This window comes from Ahaetulla prasina, chromosome 2 (assembly GCF_028640845.1).
Source record: "Ahaetulla prasina isolate Xishuangbanna chromosome 2, ASM2864084v1, whole genome shotgun sequence".
Lineage (NCBI taxonomy): Eukaryota > Metazoa > Chordata > Lepidosauria > Squamata > Colubridae > Ahaetulla > Ahaetulla prasina.
In genome coordinates this window covers 175,118,200-175,137,443 of record NC_080540.1, presented here as the reverse complement: position 1 = coordinate 175,137,443, position 19,244 = coordinate 175,118,200, and the positions used below count along the sequence as shown (strand labels likewise).

The 19,244-nt window shown below is 41.9% G+C and overlaps 1 protein-coding gene across 1 annotated transcript in view; it reads left to right on the top strand.

Moving 5' to 3' along the window:
- Positions 1-19,244, top strand: part of FGD1 (FYVE, RhoGEF and PH domain containing 1) — a 67,093-nt gene that overhangs the window by 44,405 nt on the left and 3,444 nt on the right. The window contains exons 7-17 of the mRNA XM_058167655.1: positions 3,754-3,910; positions 4,621-4,759; positions 5,815-5,873; positions 7,355-7,501; positions 7,634-7,726; positions 8,960-9,039; positions 9,435-9,465; positions 11,120-11,209; positions 15,780-15,905; positions 17,490-17,648; positions 18,039-18,182. Coding sequence (XP_058023638.1) covers positions 3,754-3,910; positions 4,621-4,759; positions 5,815-5,873; positions 7,355-7,501; positions 7,634-7,726; positions 8,960-9,039; positions 9,435-9,465; positions 11,120-11,209; positions 15,780-15,905; positions 17,490-17,648; positions 18,039-18,182 — 1,225 coding nt within the window. The remainder of the gene's footprint in view (positions 1-3,753; positions 3,911-4,620; positions 4,760-5,814; positions 5,874-7,354; positions 7,502-7,633; positions 7,727-8,959; positions 9,040-9,434; positions 9,466-11,119; positions 11,210-15,779; positions 15,906-17,489; positions 17,649-18,038; positions 18,183-19,244) is intronic.

Below are 19,244 nucleotides of genomic sequence, written 5' to 3'. Positions count from 1 at the left end.
CTCCAAGACGGAGTGGCTGTGGATGCCGGCATCCCGGTACAGTCAGCTGAGTCCGCGGCTGACTGTCGGGAGCGAGTCATTGGCCCCGATGGAGAGGGTGCGCAATTTGGGCGTTCTCCTGGATGAACGGCTGTCTTTTGAAGACCATTTGACGGCCGTCTCCAGGAGAGCTTTCCACCAGGTTCGCCTGGTGCGCCAGTTGCGCCCCTTTCTAGACCGGGATGCCTTGTGCACAGTCACTCACGCCCTTGTGACGTCTCGTCTGGACTACTGCAATGCTCTCTACATGGGGCTCCCCTTGAGGGGCATCCGGAGGCTACAGTTAGTCCAGAATGCAGCTGCGCGGGTGATAGAGGGAGCCCCTCGTGGCTCCCGAGTGACACCTATCCTGCGCAGGCTGCACTGGCTACCTGTGGCCTTCCGGGTGCGCTTCAAGGTGTTGGTGAATGTCTTTAAAGCGCTCCATGGCATAGGGCCGGGTTACTTACGGGACCGCCTGCTGCTACCGAATACCTCTCACCGACCCGTGCGCTCTCACAGAGAGGGACTCCTCAGGGTGCCATCGGCGCGACAGTGTCGTCTGGCGACACCCAGGGGAAGGGCCTTCTCTGTGGGGGCTCCCGCCCTCTGGAACGAACTCCCCCCAGGACTTCGTCAACTTCCGGACCTCCGAACCTTTCGCCGCGAGCTTAAAACCTACTTATTCATCTGCGCTGGACTGGGTTAGTGTTTTAAGTTTATGGGTTTTAATGGGTTTTAGTTTTAAATTTTAATTGTGGCCAATTTTAATAAGTTTTTTAACTGTATTTTAATTTGTATTTATAGTATTGTATTTTTACTTGGCTGTGAACCGCCCTGAGTCCTTCGGGAGAAGGGCGGTATACAAATTTAAATAATAAATAAAAATAAATAAATAAAAATATATCAATATAAATCATAAGGATTGCCAGCAACAAGTTATAGTCATACAGTCATAAGTGGAAAGAGATTGGTGATGGGAACTATGAGAAGATTAATAGTAGTGCAGATTCAGTAAATAGTCTGACAGTGTTGAGGGAATTATTTGTTTAGCAGAGTGATGGCCTTCGGGAAAAAACTGTTCTTGTGTCCAGTTGTTCTGGTGTGCAGTGCTCTATAGCGTCGTTTTGAGGGTAGGAGTTGAAACAGTTTATGTCCAGGATGCGAGGGATCTGCAAATATTTTCACGGCCCTCTTCTTGATTCGTGCAGTATACAGGTCCTCAATGGAAGGCAGGTTGGTAGCAATTATTTTTTCTGCAGTTCTAATTATCCTCTGAAGATTTTAGATTGCTAATATAAAATATCCTATATGATTCAATCATGCCTTCTATATGAGGACTGTTTGCCAGCTCCGCACATCTATGAGTCTGCTGCATCAGCTGTTTTCAAGAACTCGGCCATTTATTTTTGGCTCAAGTGTGGTAGATTCAAAGCCAATGTAAAACTCGTCTTTCTTCGAAATGAGGTAGCTCTGTGAGCAGTCTTGGCTTTCATAACAAACCTCCTTGTTGGCATTACAAATTCAATAGAAAAGGATAGTCTCTTGATCACCTTCAAACTACTTTTGAGTGGAAACTCTAGAAATGCGTAAGTTCCTGTATAGGTAAAAAAAAAGACTTCAGAGATCATTTAATCCAACTTCTTGTTCAGTGCAGAACCTTTAATACAAGACCCCTGAAATGACTATCTAGACCAGGGGTGTCAAACTGGAGTCCCGCGGCCCAGATGCGTTACGTGCAGGCCACGCCCACCCCAGTTCCGTGAAGGGGAAAAACGTTGCGATACGTCACGTGATGGCAACATGACGCTGCGAGTTTGACACCCGTGATCTAGACTCAGAAGAAACGAGTTCACCATCTCCCAAGACAAATTGTACCAGATATTTCAATTGGGATCCTTTGTTTCATTGTTGTATACTGAGGCTTTCAAGTATTCTCTTGTCTTCTGCCCCTCAGCTGCCAGATCAGCACTGCATTGTCTTTTTCTAAAGTATTAAACTGTTGAGCTTGATGCTTCCTGACTTTGTCTTCTTTTTTAATGTTTCTGCTTCACCTCCTTTGACTTTTGTGACAATTCCTGCTCTGTCTAGGTAACTTCATCTTTTCAAACGTAGTATCCTCCAGCAATTTCCAGAATAACCTGCCAGCATATAATCATACAGTCAACCTTTTTCTATCACAGGGAGGGGTTTTTAGACATCTTTTAACTGATTATTTCTAAATCTTCACTTTTTGTTGGTTCTTAAATGTAACCTGTTGTGGATTCACAAGCTATATCTGCTGTGGAACTTTTTGCCTTCTTTCACTATTGCTCAATTTCTTCTCTTAATGTGGGCCGGCAGCAGCCACACAGGCTCCTGCTGGCCGGGGCTGTTGGTGCCACCGCAGTGAGATGAGACACTGGAAGCCATCCCCGAAAATAAGTCCCAATGCCTCTTTTGGAGAGAAAAAATAAGACCGGTCCTTATTTTTGGGGAAACGCGGTAGATCCCAGTAATGTTGTAGGTACAGTGGCAGTGCTGCAGCAGAGGAAATAAAAGCTTTTTGATAATATGGTTGTGTGGGGTTTGGAGCAGAGGCACCTGAGGCCAGAAAAGGATTTATCCCCTCATTCATATAAATAACAGAAATAACAGAGTTGGCTATAACTGTCCAATTTTGTGATCACTGACTAGTCACTCCTTTCAGAAAATAGGATTGTAATTTTACCCCAAAATAAAAAGTAAACCAAACCAAAATAGTTTCTGGTTAGCTTTGCTTCTTGTTCTAGTGCAGGTGTATCAAACTCGATTTCATTGAGGGCACCATGAGGGTTGTGTTTGATCTCGGAGCGGGGGGGGGGGAGTAGGCAGGGCCAGCTCGACATCCTGCAGTCTGTGCATGGTCCTGGGCTCCATTTTTGCTGGCAGAGGTACAACAGAATGGGTCCTTCATTGTTTCCGGGGCAGACCTGCAGGCCAGATCTCAGCACCTCATGGGCCAGATGTGGCCTGCGGGCCTTGAATTTGACACCCCTGTTCTAGTGGGAACAAGTGTCTTCCAAATGTCTCCCTTTTTCTTAAATATTTCCCAGGAAGTCATAGTTCTCGATAAATCTGCAAATCTAAACCTCAATTGAAATGTTCATTTTATGTTTCTTATTTTTGTGATGTGTCTGCCGTGGTCCCAATGCTTTGAAAGACTTTCTCTCTCAAAGTATTCATCTGTCTCCCTTTTAGCATTTTGTAGAGTTGTAAATGGATCTTTATCTTATCATGCTTTTAGCCACAATTAATTGTGCATATTTATCTATAGTAGTATGGTAGTTCTCCCTTTTTGAAATAATTTGTTTAACTGTGAGGCAGATCACAAATATTATAATAAAATAATTCCAGAAGGCTTTCATCTTTATTTTTGGAGGTCAGAAGGCTTGAGAATGATGAGTCTCCCTAATGTTAGTATTCTTGAGTTCTAATGAATAATTATTTACTGTAATTTACCTTCCAGGTAGAATTTGTAGTAAAATTTTCCCTTTGATGGGAAAGTACTGAACAAAGTCATTTGTAGAATTCTACACAATACACTAAGCCGTGGTTTCGCAAAGTGATTTAATTTGTTATACTGCACAATAGGAAATCAGAATATTTTAGCTGGCATTTTATGTGCAACGGAACCTGTGAACAAAGAATCTCCTGTTAGCCTTGTTTCTGTGTTTCTTTTCCCTTCCTATATCTCACGATTTCTATTTTTCCCAGGGACCAACACCCACGAATTGGGGATATCCTGCAAAAGTTGGCTCCCTTTCTCAAGATGTATGGCGAGTATGTGAAGAACTTTGACCGTGCCATGGAACTGGTAAACACTTGGATGGAGCGCTCAACACAATTCAAGGGCATTATCCATGAAATACAGGTTGGTGACCTGTGTTTTCATTTAGCCTATTTAGACTTTGTGGCAACAATGTGTCTCTTCTTCCTTCCTAATCCCCCCCCCCAAAAAAAACACCCAAACAGCATAATCTAATAGCTGAAACAATCTAGGGCAGGGGTTTCCAACCTTGGCAACTTTAAGACTTGTAGACTTCAACTCCCAGGATTCTGGGAGTTGAAATCCACAAGGCTTAAAGTTGCCAAGGTTGGAGACCCCTGATCTAGGGAAAAGACATAATTCCTGTTCCCATTTTAACATGGAACCAGCATGTCTCCTCCTGAATATTGAAAGAATATTACATGCCGAGGAGTAACTTTGCTTGATTTATCTGCTCCCAAAGAAAAGAAGCAAAATTTGGTGGATGGGAGGGATGATTATTTCACTATATCCATCTTCCTGTGAGTATTATACAGCAGAAATAAGGAGGTGCGTTGGGAAGCCATTGCTCAACAATGAGGATTTCACGGCATAGTCCAGGTTTCACTTTGTGGCACAAGATCCAAACAAAATCTCTGCATTTGGAAGGATTTATTGGGAAAGAGCAAATCCTCATGGATCTCCTGGGACATTTGACTCACCCTTGCGAATTCTGCCTTTAAGTTCCCTGGATCTTAGTTCCCTGCAAGGGCAGGCGTTTTGCCCTTGGAGAGCTGCCAGGCAGACAGTTCTCTTGAGATCCCTCTCTGTTGCAGCGGGAAGAAATATGTGGGAACCTGACCCTGCAGCATCATATGCTGGAACCGGTCCAGAGAATCCCTCGCTACGAGCTGCTTCTGAAGGACTATCTCCTGAAACTGCCCCAGGACTCGCCTGACTGCAAGGATGCCCAAAGTGAGTGCAGTTCTCAAGGGATGACAGTAAGGAGAAAGACAGGGCAGTGGGTGAGACAGTATCCTAGTCCACAGCAAGCACGGGAGGGGAAATAGAATGTGACATAATGCATTATTGATGCCTAGGTCATTATGAGATACTTCTGCCCTGCCAGTGGTAAAATCCAAATTTTTTTACTATTGGTTCTGTGGGCATGGCTTGGTGGGAATGGTCTGGCTTGGTGGGCATGGCTTGGTGGGTGTGGCAGGAAAGGATACTGCAAAATCTCCATTCCCACCCCACTCCAGGGAAAGGATACTACAAAATCCCCATTCCCTCCCACTCCTGGAGGAAGGATATTGCAAAATCTCCATTCCCACCCCACTCTGGGACCAGCCAGAGGTGGTGTTTGCCACTTTTCCGAACTACTCAAAATTTCCGCTACCGGTTCTCCAGAACCTGTTGGATTTCATCCCTGTGCGCCACCGTAGCTATTTGAATCTCTGAGTCAGTCAGTAACATCTGGAAAACTGAAAGAAGTGGCAGACCCAGGCAAGGCAGGTTCAGAATTTATTATACTCACAGTGATCAAGTCATAATGTTGGCTATCCATAATGGCAGCTCTTCACTCTGCAGTGTGGTGAGCGTCAGGCTGCTTTTATAAAAGGCGCTCCTTCTTTCTCCCCTTCCAATAAAATTAAAGACCTATCGAGAAATTTTACAGTGTTTCCAAATCTCAGATTTGGGCTTTTTTTTTTTTAATGGGGATTCCTGGGGCAGGAAAAGATTACTAAAACCTGTCATATGCATGGGATGCTTCTGGTTCAGCACCGGGGAGTTAGGGACCACTTCCTAGGAGTTGAAGTAGTTTGGCTCCCAGCTACAAGCCTAGCCATCCATCCTAGCAGTCAGCACACTTGAAAGGAATCTGTCAGGCCCCATTATGCATGACTTTTGTTTGAAAATGGTTATAAATTGGGGTATGGCCTGTGTTTAATTCTCTCTGGAGTAAGGCCAATAAAATAATATAGATTCTTTTTTCTTTCTTTTTTTGTTTTACTCCTCCTCTTACATAGAATCTCTGGAACTTATTGCAACGGCTGCAGAACACTCCAATGCAGCCATCCGCAAAATGGTAAGTGCGGCTAGAATGATAGTTATCAAAGACCAGCTGTCTGGATTTTCTTTTCTTTAGAAGTAGGAGTGCATGGGAATGGATTCAAACTGATTCAGCTCCTTGTGTACTTACATGTATCTTTCTCTATTAGTACCCCAGAAAGTGGAATGCAGTTCAGAATCAGATTCATGTTTTTAAACCATGTTTGTCTTCCCCAAACTATGTTTGTTATAGCTTGAAAGTTTACCATCTCGATTTCAAGACTACTAACACAACCAGAATATTTATTGAGATAAATATTCAGCTTGCTACCAAATATCCCTTACCTTTTGCTCCCAATGGATAATTTTTAAATTGTAAGATCCTTCAGCACAGGAACTGCTTTTTTGCACACAGGGCCTGAATGTGAAAAGTTTTAGGGTCTTTTTGTTTTAATTTTGACTTTTATTGTTTTAAAATGTATTTATCCTACTTAATTGTTTGAATCAGTATGGCTAATCTGGCCTTCAATTAGACAGGCAGAAAGTATGAAAAGTTTCTTCCATACAAGTAAAATAAAACTAGACAGCTGCAGGCAGTGTTGACTTACAGAATTCTGGTCTCCTTGGTCAAGATATTTATTATTTTTAGAAGACTGTGAGGAATGAGATAGGATGAACAAAAGTTACTGGGAGTGAACCCAGGTTTGATTAAAAAAAAACTCCTTATAATTCAGACCTTGACAAACTGGTACGTCAAGTAAGATGGATATTATGTCAATTATAATTAATTTTTAAAAACCACTTGAAAAGCACAAGGTAGGTATCAGGAGGTAACAGGCAATAGGTTGAGATAAAGGGTTATTTTTTTCTATGTTTTTTTTTCCTATGGGTTCTTACTTATTGGGGCATGTGTTTAACTTGTCAGTTGACAGCTCAGGTTGAAGACCTGAGCACCGTGCAAATGGAATGAACTCCTATTTCTTGTCCCAGCTCCAGCCCAACTTGCAGACTGTAAGCATGTAAATGCGAGCAGATTAAATGGTACCACTTTGATGGGAAGCTAATAGCATTTGATATGGCTTTGGCATATAGCCATACTGGTCACATTACCAGGGAAATTGTCTTCAGACAATGCTGATTCCCCCGGCCAAGAAGAAGAGATGAGCACCATGCTATAGATAGAAACACAACCTACAGGGAAACCTTTACCTACCTTTACCTTTACCTCAACCTATTGCCTGTTACCTCCAGATCACCCATTCACCGCAATGACCAAGTTCTGTTTTGGATTTGGATTTCCTGCCCAAGTTGCATAGTGTATCACAGGTGGGGAACCGTTGGTCCTCCAGGTGATCCAGAATTATAACTCTCAGTGGACCACAACTCATCATTACTGATGTGAGGCTGGAAGGGAATTATAGTTCAACAACTATGTTGTTCATACTATATTATTTCTTTCAACACAATAGAGTTGTGTAGCAACTACGAACACCTGTTTTACTATAACTTTCCTTCTAGGAAAGAATGCACTCACTGTTGAAAGTGTACGAGCTGCTTGGAGGTGAGGAAGACATAGTCAATCCCACCAACGAACTCATCAAGGAAGGGCACATCCTGAAGCTTTCAGCTAAGAATGGTACCACCCAGGACCGCTACCTGATCTTGGTGAGAGACAGGATGGGAATCTCCACCCAATATTATTTTGGCTCAGGTTTTTAGCTATCAGACTTGGAGAGTTTGTCAGGAAAGATCTGTGCTTCTTACTGTTATTTCTTTTCTTTTTTTTTCTTGGTCCAGTTCAATGATCGATTGCTTTACTGTGTGCCAAAACTACGCCTCATAGGCCAGAAATTTGGAGTCCGTGCTCGCATAGATGTGGAAGGAATGGAGGTAATGCAAGAAGAAGCTGTGGGAGAATTAGATAAATATTCACAACCAGTAAACTGCTTGATTCACATCCAGCCTTTTGGAATAAGATTGGGGAAATATTGATTAGCACATGCAGTGCGGAGAGAGACAGAGAGGTGGATTCACTACTGCTTCTCAGTTCTACTAGATGGAATGGAATGGAAAAGAAATTCAGCCTCTAAAAAAAAGTGCAGACTTATTAGACAGTAATAAAGCACAAAATAATATAAAATGGGTCAGAATAAGTTGGGTATATTTTTATTTTATTTTTCGATTCAAATAATGAAACTATATTCTAAATTAGCATTTGAAGAAAATCTGAATGGTTTTTAAAACATCGTGGTTTAGTCAGTGCAGCCAGTAATGGAGAACCTGCTCAGTCTCTTATCCTTCAAGTTGCTTTGGTGAGACTAAAGGTAATTTATGTACGGTAGTCCTCAATTTAACAACAGTTCATTTAGTGACAGTTCAAAGTTACAGCAGCACTGAAAAAAGTGACTTATGACTGTTTTTCAACACTTACAACCGCTGCAGCATCCCCGTGATCATGGGATCAAAATTCAGGTGCTTGGCAACTGACTCATATTTATGACAGTTGTCGTGTCCAAGGGTCACGTAATCATCTTTTGCAACCTGCTGACTACAAAGTCAATGGGAAAGCCAGATTCACTTAACAACCGAGTTAGCAACTTAAACAATTTCAGTCATTAACTTAATAACTCTGGCAAGAAAAGTCACAAAATTCACTAAACCACTGTCTCTCTTAGCAACAGAAATTTTGAGCTCAATTGTGGTCGTACGTTGAGGACTACCTGTACATTGCTCCAAGTTCCTTAGAGGAAAGATAGGCTGAAATGGTAACAGGTAACAGTAGCAGAGTTGGAAGGGACCTTGGAGGTCATCTAGTCCAACCCCCTGCTCACACAGGAGACCCGTACTACGGGTTTGAACCGCCGACCTTTCTGATTGACAAGCTCAGTGTCTTAGCCACTGAGCCACCTAGTCAGGCTAAATAAATGAGTTGAGAGATAAACATTTTAAGTAGATAAATGGATCGTGACTGGGGGGGAACCATTTTTCCAAAGCAGAGCCACGAAGTTAGCTGTCAGGTGTGCAAATTTTCATGTGGGAATGGGAGTTGCTCTTGGCAAGGCAGCTGAGGGAAGGTCCACTTGCCTGTGTGAACTGGCCTTGTGCCTCTTTTCTTCTACATAGTTAAAAGAGACCAGCAGCCTCAATGTGCCTCGGACCTTCCTTGTATCAGGGAAGCAGCGATCCCTAGAGCTTCAGGCCAGGTACGGATGGAGGACCTGGTCTCTCCTTTCTTTTCTTTTCTCAAAGTAAGCAAATTGCCTTCTATCGTGCAACTCATCTTTGTGACTCAGTGATTCTCCTTGACTGCTTGTTTTCCTTTGGATCCCATTAGTAGGAATTCCGTTAGCCTCACAACTTGGTTCTTCTTGCTCTTCCTTCACCATCAAACCCCCAATCAGACTAATTGAGCAATCCTCCCATTAACACAGGACAAAATGCATATACACACAGTCCACCGCTGCACTCTTTTTTCTTTCTTTCTTTCTTTCTTTCTTTCTTTCTTTCTTTCTTTCTTTCTTTTTTTGAGATGAGCCACGTTATACTGCAGCTATCCCAATAAAATGCCTTGGGAAAAACAATGATCTTTCTCTTTTAGGACTGAAGAAGAGAAGCGAGACTGGATCCAGGTAAATCAATATTGCTGCTCAATCTATATATTGCTGTGTTTGTTATTTATTAAACGAATTTGTATAGCTGCCCAGTTTACACATAGTGACTTATTTGTACGGACCAGTAAGAAAACAAAGGAAGAGTTCAGATATTGTTACAACTATATCACCTTTCTTGCAAAGTTCAAATCCATGGGGTTTTTTTTAATTAGAAGAGGAGGGAGAGAGATTTCTCTTAATTAGCACATGACTGGGTATCATTCTAGATACATGTTTCTCCATTTCAACAATTTTAACATGTGTGGAATTCAATTCTCAGAATTTCCCAGCTAGCATGCTGGCTCGGAAATTTTGGGAGTTGAACTCCACACACCTTAAAGTTGCTGAAGTTGAGAAACACGGATCTAGATTATATTAGAGTGGATGAGTTTCTTAGGTCCAGCAGTACCGGGAGGGATGTTTGATCAAAACGGGGAGTGGGATAATTCTGTCTCAAATTAATTTTTTGAAGATCTGTGTTTGAAGGCACTGTACAGACTACTTTCAAGCAATGCAGATCCAGAGCTTTGGGCATGTATCCATGAAGATCATGTGTGTTATCATGCACCTTATCATGTGTGTTATCATGCACGTGACAAACCTTACATTTGCACCTATGTCTGTTCCCTTTCTTACAACAAAAAGACAAAATTAGAGGCAAGAGAGATAATAATAATAATAATAATAATAATAATAATAATAATAATAATTATTATTATTATTATTATTATTATTATTATTATTATTATTATTATTATTATTTAATTTCTATACCGCCCTTCTCCCGAAGGACTCAGGGCGGTTTACAGCCAGATAAAACAACAATAAGTAAATACAATATACAATTTAAAAACAATTTTAAAAAACCTATTCGATTTGGCCCATTTGTTAAAATATACATTACAAAAACTATAAAAAACCCCATAAAATTAATAATAAATTTCCCTGTTATGCCAGTCCTGCACGGAAGAATAAATACATCTTCAGCTCGCGGCGAAAGGTCCGGAGGTCAGGAAGTTGTCGAAGTCCTGGGGGAAGCTCATTCCAGAGGGTAGGTGCCCCCACAGAGAAGGCTCTCCCCCCAGGGGCCGCCAGTCGGCATTGTTTGGCTGACGGCACCCTGAGGAGGCCCTCTCTATGGGAGCGCACAGGTCAGTGGGAGGCAAATGGTAGCATAAGGCGGTCCCGTAAATAACCCGGTCCTAAGCCATGGAGCGCTTTAAAGGTGGTAACCAATACCTTGAAGTGCACCCGGAAGGCCACAGGCAGCCAGTGCAGCTTGCGCACGATAGGTGTTATATAGGAGCCACGAGTGGCTCCCTCTATCACCCGCACAGCCGCATTCTGGACCAACTGGAGCCTCTGGGTGCTCTTCAAGGGGAGCCCCATGTAGAGAGCATTACAGTAGTCCAGGCGAGAAGTGACGAGGGCATGAGTGACTGATATTATTGCTTTCACCATAAACCATGATTTGCCAGACAGACTGCTGGGTAGAGCACTGTGTAAATAGGAACTCCTTTAACCTGGTTTTACCTTTGCTTCACCGAAAAGGGCTGGCCTTGTTTCTTTTCTCAGGTCTGTTCTTTCTTGCTGCGTCTCTTTTGTAATCAAAGCTGTATCATTAAATCTATAGGCGATACAGGCTACAATTCAGAAACATGAACAGACTCTGGAAATGTTCAAGCAGCTTGCCAGCGAAGATGAAACGCCGCCTAATTCACCAGTGAGTCACAGTTTTGTGTGTGTCAGGGAGAGCTAGACTGAAAGAGGGAATGGGCATGCGTTTGCATCTCTGGTGAGACAAGCAAAAATTTACGGATGCAATGTGTCGATGTGTATGTCAGTGTGTCTCAGTTGAGAGATGTTTGTAGGATTGGCTGTAGCCAGTATGCAAATTAATGAAAAGGCAAAAAACTGCAGCAGCTCATTAGAATTATGTGAAAATAAAAACGGTATTGTGCAAGCTATGTACCTTTCTGCTGATCAGCATGATTTCTCATAATTTTGCATAACTAGCTATAACTTTTCTTGGTTACTTCTCTGGGGGTGTTTTCTTGGCAATTTTCAGGTATGTGAGCTTCAACTTGGTCTTCTTCAATGGCCAGGCTGGCTGTGGAATTCTGGAACTTGAAGTCTGAACATTGGAAATTCCCGAAGTTGGGAAACAGTGCTCTAGAGTTCAGTTCCTCAATCTCAGCAATTTTTAAGATGAGTGGGCTTCAACTCCCAGAATTCTCCAGTCAGTGCCTGGGCATTGGAATCTACATATCTTAAAATTTCTGAGCCTGAGAACGCTGCTCTAGAGTTCAGTTCCTCAATCTCAGCAATTTTTAAGATGAGTGGGCTTCAACTCCCAGAATTCTCCAGTCAGTGCCTGGGCATTGGAATCTACATATCTTAAAATTTCTGAGCCTGAGAACGCTGCTCTAGAGTAGGAGTCTCCAACCCTGGCAACTTTAAGACTTGTGGACTCCAACTCCCAGAATTCTCCAGTCAGTGCCTGGGCATTGGAATCTACATATCTTAAAATTTCTGAGCCTGAGAACGCTGCTCTAGAGTTCAGTTCCTCAATCTCAGCAATTTTTAAGATGAGTGGCTTCAACTCCCAGAATTCTCCAGTCAGTGCCTGGGCATTGGAATCTACATATCTTAAAATTTCTGAGCCTGAGAACGCTGCTCTAGAGCAGGAGTCTCCAACCCTGGCAACTTTAAGACTTGTGGACTTCAACTCCCAGAATTCTCCAGTCAGTGCCTGGGCATTGGAATCTACATATCTTAAAATTTCTGAGCCTGAGAACGCTGCTCTAGAGCAGGAGTCTCCAACCCTGGCAACTTTAAGACTTGTGGACTTCAACTCCCAGAATTCTCCAGTCAGTGCCTGGGCATTGGAATCTACATATCTTAAAATTTCTGAGCCTGAGAACGCTGCTCTAGAGTTCAGTTCCTCAATCTCAGCAATTTTTAAGATGAGTGGGCTTCAACTCCCAGAATTCTCCAGTCAGTGCCTGGGCATTGGAATCTACATATCTTAAAATTTCTGAGCCTGAGAACGCTGCTCTAGAGCAAGAGTCTCCAACCCTGGCAACTTTAAGACTGGTGGACTTCAACTCCCAGAATTCTCCAGTCAGTGCCTGGGCATTGGAATCTACATATCTTAAAATTTCTGAGCCTGAGAACGCTGCTCTAGAGTTCAGTTCCTCAATCTCAGCAATTTTTAAGATGAGTGGGCTTCAACTCCCAGAATTCTCCAGTCAGTGCCTGGGCATTGGAATCTACATATCTTAAAATTTCTGAGCCTGAGAACGCTGCTCTAGAGCAGGAGTCTCCAACCCTGGCAACTTTAAGACTTGTGGACTTCAACTCCCAGAATTCCTCAGCCAGCATTCTGGGAGTTAAAGTCCACAATTTTTTTTTTATTTTATTAAAGAGTTTTACAAAGATTTTTTTCAATACATCCCACTCCCCTCCCCCCACCCATCTTCACACACACCCCGGACTTCCCGGAGCAAAATACAGGGTCTAACAATCATAAACTAAAATACACTAATTATCCATAAATTCCCATCCCTCCCCTATAACCTCAACTCTCCTTCTCCATAATAAAGAAAAAAAAGGAAATGTTCATTTATAAGATATTTGATATTTCTTCATCCAATAATTGTTCTAATTGTAGTTAGTCCATCTTATTCATTCCAGTATATTTCTTGTGGGTATTCATTCAGGTACACTGAAATTTCCACCGCTTCCAACAGTTCAGTACTTTTAGCACCCATACCCAATAACATCAGTTACTAAATAAACATTATCTTCTTCTAGATTTTTTTTATATAATCAACCAAACTTTAACATTTTATAAAATTTTCTCTCTTAACTTTTTAACTTATATACAATTAACATTTAACCCAATTTTTTCCTCCCCCATATTTCCATATCAATGAGTTACCAAATATTTTATAACCATTTTGTCATACAAGCCTTAACAAATTATTTCTTTTTTTATTTTTTTCCCAACACTTTATATGACTAACATCAATTTTGTCCAACATAACTAAATCCACCATATATAATAAAATAACATCAATATAATATATCTCCCACATTTAAATTACAGATTAAGACATATACACCCCAATTTAATTTCCAAATACCATCTATAAAACATTTTATATATAAATTTTTTTTTCCTGAGTTTTATACTTATCTAATTAACTACTTACTAAAGCCAATTATAAATTATCCTTTCTACTTTTTATATCCAAAAATTTTGCTTGTGATTTACCCTTTCCCATAAAAAGAAGCTCTTTTCATTTGAAATTGTTGCTTCTTTACTCCTTGTTCTTTACGTTTAGTAATTACAATCATTCTTTGCTCTTCCCCTGCTACTTTTAACCTTTCTTCCTTAGTCACAGCCTCTACTTTAGATTGTATTTGCTTTGCTACCTTCTCACACTTTTTAACCACATCCACTTCTCTTCCCATTTTAACTTCTAGCAGTGGTGGAGTGCCAGCCTTCAATACGTTAGTATAAAAATCTCTTGCTTTAAACACCGTATTAAGTTGATATTTCTCTCCTGCATAATTTACTGTTAGTCCAGCTGGAACATCCCATCTAAATCGTATCTGACGATTTCTAAATTCGTTCACCAAAAAAGCAAACTTTTTTCTAATTTCTTAAAATTTTTGAGGGAATTTCTTTTAACACTAATACCTCTTGTCCTAATATTTGAGTAGTTGAGAAGCTTGTAAAATCTCAGTCCTAATCTTCCTAGTTGTAAAATAAATCACTACATCTCTTGGTAACTGTCTTTCTCTTGCAACCCATGAATTAACACAATAGATTTTTTTCAATTTGTGTTTTAAGATCTGCAGGTTTCTGTCCAATCATCTGTGCAAAAACCTCTGCAAAGACATCTTTTAAATTCTCTTGCTTATTTTCTTTCAAACCTCTCACTCTCAGTGCGGATTCCATTACTCTATATTGCAACAAAACTCGTTCTTCATCTGCAGTGTCTACCTTAGTCTGAAGCTCCTCTATTTTATTTTTTAAGTCCAAATTAACTTGATTAACTTCTTCAACTCTTTCATCCAGCTGATTTGTGTATTCAAGAAAACTTTTAAATGCTGCCACCGTATCTTCTTTTATTTCTTTGTCCTGAGCTTCAAGAGTATCTTTAACTTTCATTATTTTCTCTTCAATTTCCTTGAACTTTTGGTCTATAACAAAAATTTGAGCCTTTAGAAATTCCTTCAACTCTTCTTGTAATTTATATATTTGAGCTAACGAGGCACCAGTTTCCTTAAAAACAGCAGGCTTTAATTGCACAGAAGCCATCTTACTTAAACTTTATACTTTGCAACAAAGTCTAATCTGTTCATAAACTCCTTATTTGGGTTGGGTAAATCAATTCTGCAGTCTTTCAACTTTTCTCTTTAACATTTCTTCACATAAGTATAAAATCCAGCAAGTTTAAAAAGCGTTAAGGGCGCTAACGATGCTAACAAGGACTTCCTTAACTTTCGTTTTCACGCCCTATTAAGCAGAGGCACCATTTCTTTTCTTCTCAAGTACCGTTCAAAGATCGAGTTGAGGTCTGGTGCTTACATCAGCCTGTCCTGCCTTTGCTCCGTCTGCTTAAAGTAAATTAAGATTGATCTTCATCTTGATAGCAGAGATGGTCGCGGCATTTTGTTCTGCATTAATAAATTAATGCAGAGGATCCTGGATTTGGAGCTTTCGCCAGGTTTAAATAGGGATATAGCTCTCACCCTTCTTGCTCCTAGAATTTTTCCTGGGGCTCTCGGGGAGCTCTACCTCCACCTAGCAGCTCACCTTCCCTCTTCTCCCGAGGGAAAGGTTTCCAAGCCGTCAGACAGCTGATGAGCGCTGTCTGAACAACTTTAACGAGATCACAGGGCTGACGGTCCAAAAGGACCGTCTCCAATGCCTGTGGCACCACTGGAAGTCCACAAGTCTTAAAGTTGCCAAGGTTGGAGACACCTGCTCTAGAGTATGCAATTTTACCAGGTATTGTTTCTATAAATTCTTTCAGTCATATTTGTGCTGTTGCTAGATGCTGCAAGGTTGTTGTTTTTTTTAAATGAGGTTTCCTGAGAGCTTGGATTAGTCTCTGAGCCACAAATATTTGCCTGTGTTACATCTCCTCCCCCTTTGTAACTTTAAATATAATATTAGCCATTTTTCTGAGCACTGAAATATGCTTAGACTTTCTTAATGTGAATAGGTTTGTTTTAATCCTATCCCTCCCTCCCTTTGCCCCTGCCCCATATTGCAGGGTTGTGAGTTGGGCCGAAGGGCACCCACGCCAATCCGGGAAAAAGAGGTGACTTTGTGTATGCAGTGCAAAGAGCCCTTCAACGCTCTCACCAAACGGAGACATCATTGCCGGGCCTGTGGCCATGTGAGTGTTTTTCTCTTCATATCTCTCCATACCCTAATCCCCTCTTCCCAGTTTCCTTTATGGAGAGAGGCAAGATACAGCTATCAGCTTTGCAATTAAAGGTTTGTTAATAAGAGCTTCGGTCTTATTACTTCGGTCTCTTCTCCCACGATGCTTGCTTTTTTAATGCTGACCGTGAAACCTTTCTGTCTGATTTGTCTGCTCTGGAATGTGAGCGTCAGAGGGTGTGCACTTCAGCCATAGTACAGGAGACCTAAATCCAGCATAGCTCAATCTTATTATATAGGGTTATTATTATTCTGGGGTAAAATTGAAGAGAGTGTTGGTACAAATGTTACCTTGAGTTCTTTGGCAACCTAGTAAATTCAAAGTGTTCTGAGCTGTTTACAACTTACCCAAATTTTGTGATAACATGAAGCATTGCCTCGCTCTTTACCTCATTCCCTGGAGCCTCCAGGCCCTCCCACTTCGGCATGTGTTCACCTGCATAAACCAAGTGAGCAGAAAAAGGGGGAGCAGGAAGTTCTGCATGTTTTGTTTTCTTCCCAGAGGGAACCTCCCAACATTCATTCATTCATTCATCCATCCATCCATCCATCCATCCATCCATCCATCCATCCATCCATCCAACTAACCAACCATTCATCCATCTGCCACAATTCCTGCATACTCCTAGGATACACACAACAAAAAAAAATACAATAAAAACAACCTAACAAACACCTAAACTGAAGTACTGTAGACATTCTGAACTGTTGACCTAATGCACTGCTGAATGTGTATCTCATCTGTTTCAGTCGATGTACCAGAACAAGGGTGGACACAAGTCTCTTCTATATGGAGCGATCCTCTGGTACAGGGGTCTCCAACTTTGGTCCCTTTAAGACTTGTGGACTTCAACTCCCAGAGTTCCTCAGCCAGCTTTGCTGGGAATTGAATCTGGGAGTTGAAGTCCACAAGTCTTAAAGGGACCAAGGTTGGAGACCCCTGCCCTGGTACATCACCGCCCATGGGATTAGACACTGTCCAGTGGTCTTGGGTGAAGGGCTACTGGTTCTGTGAAATGGACATGTTCAAAAGCGTCAAATATTCAGCATAGATGTGTTGAATTTATATTTACTGACGAAGAAATAAAGTCGGTAAATATAAATTCAACACAAAAATAGTTTGTGTTCGTTTGTCTGCTTGGTTGTGGTTGGTGTGGACAGAACATCATGAAAGCGACTACCTGCAAATGCTCCTGGATTGGGGCTGAAAGGCGGAAGCGGTTTTCTCCATCCCATACCAGGTTGCCCTGATAAAAAAACTCTTATTGAGCATAGAGATATAAAAGCACAAGCAGAGATCTCCAAGGACTACTCATTGCAAGGAAATTAAGTAGAAAATGTACTTTCTACAGCAGGGATCTCAACCTTGGTCCCTTTAAGATTTGTGGACTTCAATTCCCAGAGTCCCTCAGCCAGCTTTGCTGGGAATTGAATCTGGGAATTGAAGTCCACAAGTCTTAAAGGGACCAAAGTTGGAGACCCCTGATTTAGATGATCTTGGGTGCCTATCACTACTGATGCAAGTTGTCTCCTGCAGGTTGTCTGTGGAAAATGCTCAGAGTTCCGGGCCCGCTTAGTGTATGACAACAACCGGCCAAACCGTGTCTGCACTGACTGTTACACCACGCTTCATGGCTCCCCTACCAGCCCTGTGCCCCATCCCAACACACCCCAACGCCGAAAATCCATTCTGGAGGTAAGAGTAGTACTTATATCTATTGTATTTTTTAAGACGCACTGGAATATAAGACACAGCTTAGTTTTTGGGGAGGAAAATAGTGGGGGGGGGGAGAAAACTGCCTACCAGGTATTCATCTGGCTAGCATCCTTAGTCTGGTCAGCTTCAGCACATTAGTTTGCTGGTTTTGAGCTCACGCAGGTGCATTTTATCCCCTGCTTGGGGATTAAAAAAAAAAGTTTCTAAAGCACAGCTGAGAGTTGGAGGGAGCAGGCCAAGAGTGGACAAGTCATAACGGGGCCATAGTTCCCCACCCCTGCTCTAACTGCTAGATTTCATGCATTTGTGGTGTAGCACATGAAGTAGAGATCTTGGTGGGTAATACCTACTTTTCTACTCTTCCTACAGAAACAAGCCTCGGTGGTGGCAGAGAATAGCGTGATCTGCAGTTTCTTGCACTACATGGAGAAAGGAGGGAAGGCTTGGCACAAAGGCTGGTTTGTCATCCCTGAAAATGAACCTCTGGTGTTATACATCTATGGAGCTCCACAGGTATGGAGGTGCCTGTCTGCCCCTCTGCCATCTACTTTTGGTTCTTTACTTTAACCTAACCTGGAAGACAGAAACATATCTCCTTTTGTGTAAGAATGCCTCTTTTGTGTAAGGGGCCTCTGTGGTTCAGGCTGCTAATAAAGTCTATTATTAACAGCAGCTGCCTGCAATTACTGCAGGTTCTAGTCCCACCAGGCCCAAGGTTGACTCATCCTTCCATCCTTTATAAAGTAGGTAAAATGAGGACCCAGATTGTTGGGGGCAATAAGTTGACTTTGTATATAAATATACAAATAGAATGAAGACTATTGCTAACATAGTGTTAGCCGCCCTGAGTCTCCGGAGGAGGGCGGGATATAAATGCAAATAAAAAAAAATGCCAATCCCCTTCCATCGTTTGGATTAACAATCCTACTCAGATATTTTAAGGTAGGTTAAAAACTCAAGGGACACAGTGGCTCAGTGGCTAAGATGCTGAGCTTGTCGATTGAAAGGTTGGTACTTCAGCGGTTCGAATTCCTAGTGCTGCGGGTGAGTTCCCGTTACTTCTCCCAGCTTCTGCCAACCTAGCAGTTTGAAAGCATGTAAAAAATGCAAGTAGAAAAATAGGGACCACCTTTGGAGGGAAGGTAACAGTGTTCCGTGTGCTTTTGGCTTTTAGTCATGCTGGCCAAATGACCATGGAGACGTCTTCGGACAGCGCTGGCTCTTCGGCTTTGAAACGGAGATGAGCACCGCCCCCTAGAGTCGGCAACGATTAGCACATATGTGCGAGGGGAAACTTTACCTTTAGGCAACACTCAAGAGTTGTAATTTCTTCCTTTTTAATAGCCACAAAGTGCACAGCAAAGACACAGTGATGTCATCTTTGGGGAGGGGCGTGAGTTTAGTTGGGGATGCATGGTAAGCGCCGAAAAAGCCTAGTGCACCTATTTTGCTAATAGCTTATTTGAGTGCTGCCTCTTGGAATTAAATCTGAAAGTCTGTTGATAATGGGGCTCTGAGGTGTCAAAAAAAAAAAAAAAGGCCTGGAGGGCTGCATTCGTGACCTCAAGGGTGTCT